Below are 4,793 nucleotides of genomic sequence, written 5' to 3'. Positions count from 1 at the left end.
AAGATTAAATTTAACATGAAAGACTGCTAATTTTCAACACTTTTTTTAAGATGACTGAAAGGAGGAAAAACCAAAGTGAAGTATGAAGTTTACTTTATAACAGTAAATAAATATCGGTTCTGCATATCGGTTATCGGGCACATCAACACGCAAATAATTGGTATCGGTATCGGTTATAAAATGTCAATATCGGTCGATCACTAATTAGCATGTATATTACTAGAATATTAGCCATTTATTAGTATTCTACATGACCTTATTCTACATCCCTAATCCTCCCCAATACCTAAACTTGACAACTACCTTACTAACTATTAATAAGTAGCAAATTAGGAATTTATTGAGGGAAAAGTCGTAGTTAATAGTGAGTAAGTGTTCCCTATTCTAAAGTGTTACCAACATTTTTTTTAATTATGTTTGCATTCCAAATCCATTAACATAGTTTATTATTTATATGCAGAGTCCTTAACAATAATAATATCATCTACTTATTTTATCTTAATTTATTTGAGTCGGGGATGGGGGACAGGCAATAAAACATTTAGTTGAACTTTAACTTTGGTTGAAGCATTTGACCTGAAAAGTTTCATTGCTGCCTTGCACTTGTTTGTTTTCCATTTTAAAATATTCATATCCCACACCTCCAGAGTATCATCTTGTCTCTGTGAACACAGTATGAGTGGTTTAAAGAGTGTTGTGAGTTCTTCATGGTGTCAGCACTACATGGTCTCTCTGTCTTTCTCCTGTGCTTGATGATAATACACCCTCTGAGCATCGCACCTCACATCCCTGCAAATGGAACGTCCCCTTCAACACAGATGTGGGACCCTGCAGGATTTTACACCAGTTGGTTCAGTCAGGATCTAACGAGTCCCCAGGGTTCAAGAGGCGTTACTTTGTGTATGTGTGTGATCGGTACTTTCTACACAATCTGCTTCCCTATTCAGCACACTGTTGTCCAAGACAAGAACTCCATCAAAAATCCCATCATTGTGATTTGGTCCTGGGCTTTTTTTTTAAACTGCCTTTTGTGTTCTTCATAACATTATTTAAAATCAGTAGCTTAGGTGTTTATCTGAGACTTCTGCTGAGAATAGTCTAATTAAAAATAGTCTCTAAACTGATTACACCGCATGTGATACAAGGTATGATATAATGAGTCAGTTTTTGAAGTTATAAAAGTTTTAATGCAACTTTATTATTTAGTCTTTTTTTATTAATTCTATTAATTTATTCAATCTTGTATTGCTGGTCATTTTATGCTGAAAAAAACCTGTCCACATCTCCAGATTCTCTTTAATTTTGGAAATTGGTAATATAATTAATATCTAAAGTTATGTTTTCTGATTATAGAAATGTAAAATGATTATTTAAATGTGTGTGTATATATATATATATAGATATATATATATATATATGATTTGTATTTATATATACATAAAAATCTATACAGTACACACATATATTATGTAAATTATGTCTGTCATCTTGAATATAGACTATAGAAACATCACTTATCTACTAAATAATAAGGGAGTATTTTTTTCTTCTACTCTGTACCACTCATCCTTATTCTTTTTCTCCATCTTTTTTTAAATTTTCATTATTTTATTTCTCTCATCCACTTATTTTTCTTTGTGTGCCTCTATAAGTGCTTTATAGCTTTGCATCTCTAATTAAGCACAGTACAGTTACAAGCCATTCCCAGCCCAGTTTTCCCATCACAGTTAGTTAAGAGTCCCCAACCTTGCTATCGGAACGCCTGTAGTGACGAAATGATGGTTTTTCTAGTATAGTTCGTTATTATTCTTCACACCTTTTTTCCGTCAGCAATGTACCTTACACTAGCTAACTCATTAACACTCAATGTTTACAGTATCAAGCTGTCTTAAAAGTAACATACAGTCTAATCCTGAATTTGTAGAACCACAGCAGAGAACTAAACTGGCTGAGAATGGCATGGTTTTGCAACTAGAACTGTTCGGCTCGATGGTGGAAAAGAGGTTTATATCGTCACCACCTTAAACCGCCTGTCACCTCTCCTCCATTATGTGTATGGCTGTGATGTATCTGTGTGTGACGGTTGCTCTGCTCTACAGCGTTCATGTGGGCAGGCCTGACCTGTGTGTGAGCTCAGGTGTGCTGTCTTCGCATATGTGATGTGACCGCACAAAGCATTAGCTATTGTTGCAAAGCCTATGCTCTTACTGTAAATCTTCGGATTAGATAAGATTTTAGATCAGATTTTATTTACTGGTGTCCTCTCACTCTCTAGAAACAGAGTGAGGTTGCTTTGTAGCTCCCATAATGCATAAAAAATACATTTTATAATCCATTATTTTGCTGAAGTAACATGAACGCCACTTTTTATTTTTCCTCTCCAGGTTGTGATTGATGCTTTTAGGCTAATAAATGCCAATATGATGGTACTGGGTCACGAGCCACGTCAAACCACGTCTAACTTGGGACACCTCAACAAGCCCTCTATTCAGGTTCATTTTATATATGCCTCTTTACAATAAATATTATTTAAAAAAAAATTATTTTATAGTTTTTGTCATACTGTTATTTTTTTTATTTTATTAAGAGTTGTTTCTCTTGTGCAGGCTTTGATTCATGGGCTCAACAGACATTATTACTCCATTACCATTAACTACAGGAAGAATGAATTGGAACAGAAGGTTTGAACTTGTAGATAATATTTAATCATGCTTTTCGTTCGTCATTTGTTGTAACTAGACAGTCGTAGTGTTTGTTTGAGTTCAGATGTTGCTGAACCTCCATAAGAAAAGCTGGATGGAGGGTCTGACCCTGCAGGATTACAGTGAACACTGCAAACTGAACGAGACCATCGTCAAAGAGATGCTCGAACTGGCCAAGAACTACAATAAGGTGAGAAAAATCACAAGGACTTAAGATTCTTGTTCTCAAGTCTCAGACGTTAAGTGGGAAGCTGAAATGCAGCTTCTCTGTAGGAGTTTTTTTTTTTAATATATATATATATTTATATATATTTTTTTTTTTCTTCCTTTTTTGTTTTTGTCCCTCAGGCTGTAGAGGAAGAGGACAAGATGACTCCTGAGCAACTTGCCATTAAGAACGTTGGAAAACAGGTCATTAGTTCTTTCTTGTTTTCATCTTTATATTGTTGGTGGTAGGGGTGGGCGATATGAGCAGAATCTTATATCATGATATGAGTAATTTTATTGCACGTTAACGATATCACAAGATTTATTATTTTTGCTTTAAATAATGTCTTTATTATATCAATTTTTATACCATAGAAATTCCATAATTCTTGTCACCAGTGTCAATATCACAAAAAACTAATACTAGCCTAAATTAAAACTCAAGCTCACTGAAACTAAGAAACTAATTACAAGCAATAGGACAAAAACATTGTAGAATAAATAAATAAGAAATACTACGTACATTGTATAAAGTAATCAAATGTACAAAAAACACTGCATATTCTTCACTGTTTAAATTAAAAACATATTTCTTATTAAAGTTACAAAAGTGATTTAGCAGTGAGAAATGTTCACTCTTTTGTTGTTTGATTAACATGAATGACAGACAGCAGGAATATTAGACTGCTGTCACTTTAAGAGCTGCCCGGATTCTGTTAGACCTACTGTGTTTCCAAGGATACTTGCAAAGATGGAAATTTCGACACACAAATGTGTGTGTATTTAACCGTTCAAGGCCTATAAAGTGTAAAAAATAACTCCATACTCCTGTGCTTCACGTGTAGCGAAATGAGTTCTCTTTTGCTGCTGATTGCATTTCAACGGCTTAAAATCACTTGTTTTTAAACCGCAATGCTTAAAAAGGCATGCAAACGATACGTTTTCGTGACCACGTAGCAGAGCAGTGTCACATGTGTGTGTAACCGCAATTGAGACGATCGTCCAAAATCTCTACCTGTTGACAAATTGTAAAACTGTCGGTGACCTGGCAAATACTCATCAGTGGCAGCAGTTCAAAATATCTGACGTCCTTTTGTAGTCTCAAAGGTTTACAGGACTTCATGGACCTGCTATTCTCTTTCTCTTTGTAGGATCCCAAACGGCATTTGGAAGAGCATGTGGATGTTCTTATGACATCCAATATTGTGCAGTGCCTCGCAGCAATGTTGGACACCGTTGTGTTCCAGTGATTTCCCTCTCCGTCTCTCTCTGTCTGTGCATAAATGTTCATATTCTACAACTGTTTTGTCTTTTTAAGAAATAAACACAAAATTCCAGTAATGCCATTGTCTTTCCATCATGGACATCAAGGGAAGGTTGCACATGTGAAGAAAAACAACTGTTATATATAAATGTAAAAAAAAAAAAAAAAATTTCATTTATTCATTATGGATTTACAATGTCGATCTTAAATTATTACAACAAAGGGATGTACTGTAGTTTCAGTGTAAATCAGTTGTCCTTGCTTTTCCCCTTGAAGTTCAGGCTCTGAGGGAGATTTTCAGAGAACAACACTGAAACCCCTTATTTAAGATGACAGCACTTCAGGACGTAGCTTAAGTGGGCATCAGTGTGAAATATTTATTTGTGTGCTCGGTAAACACGGTTGTTCCTGTCTAAAAGGTTTCACTTGATTTCAGGAATATTTTGAAGTCACCTCTTTTCAAACTCCTTGAATCTGAGAGTTCGATAAATCTGTTTCTATATATCTGTGTTCCTGTAGCCTATATCAGATTGCATTTTCTCAGCAAATGCAAATATTGCACAGTAACTGCCTTCAAGATGAATTTTTATGCTCACCTTATATATTAAAATCAATACTGA

The 4,793-nt window shown here is 34.8% G+C and overlaps 1 protein-coding gene across 1 annotated transcript in view; it reads left to right on the top strand.

The window, feature by feature from the left end:
- psmd14 (proteasome 26S subunit, non-ATPase 14) overlaps positions 1-4,250 on the top strand; it is a 15,416-nt gene extending 11,166 nt beyond the window's left edge. The window contains exons 7-11 of the mRNA XM_016570037.1: positions 2,385-2,492; positions 2,607-2,681; positions 2,767-2,892; positions 3,051-3,113; positions 4,061-4,250. Of these exons, the coding sequence (XP_016425523.1) occupies positions 2,385-2,492; positions 2,607-2,681; positions 2,767-2,892; positions 3,051-3,113; positions 4,061-4,159 (471 nt within the window). The 3' untranslated portion in view covers positions 4,160-4,250. The remainder of the gene's footprint in view (positions 1-2,384; positions 2,493-2,606; positions 2,682-2,766; positions 2,893-3,050; positions 3,114-4,060) is intronic.
- The last annotated feature ends 543 nt before the right edge of the window (positions 4,251-4,793 follow it).

This window comes from Sinocyclocheilus rhinocerous, unplaced genomic scaffold (genome assembly GCF_001515625.1).
Source record: "Sinocyclocheilus rhinocerous isolate Xijiao unplaced genomic scaffold, SAMN03320098_v1.1 scaffold711, whole genome shotgun sequence".
NCBI classification, from domain to species: Eukaryota; Metazoa; Chordata; class Actinopteri; order Cypriniformes; family Cyprinidae; genus Sinocyclocheilus; species Sinocyclocheilus rhinocerous.
The sequence above is the reverse complement of the archived record's forward strand: the minus strand, read 5'-3'. Positions and strand labels throughout refer to the sequence as shown.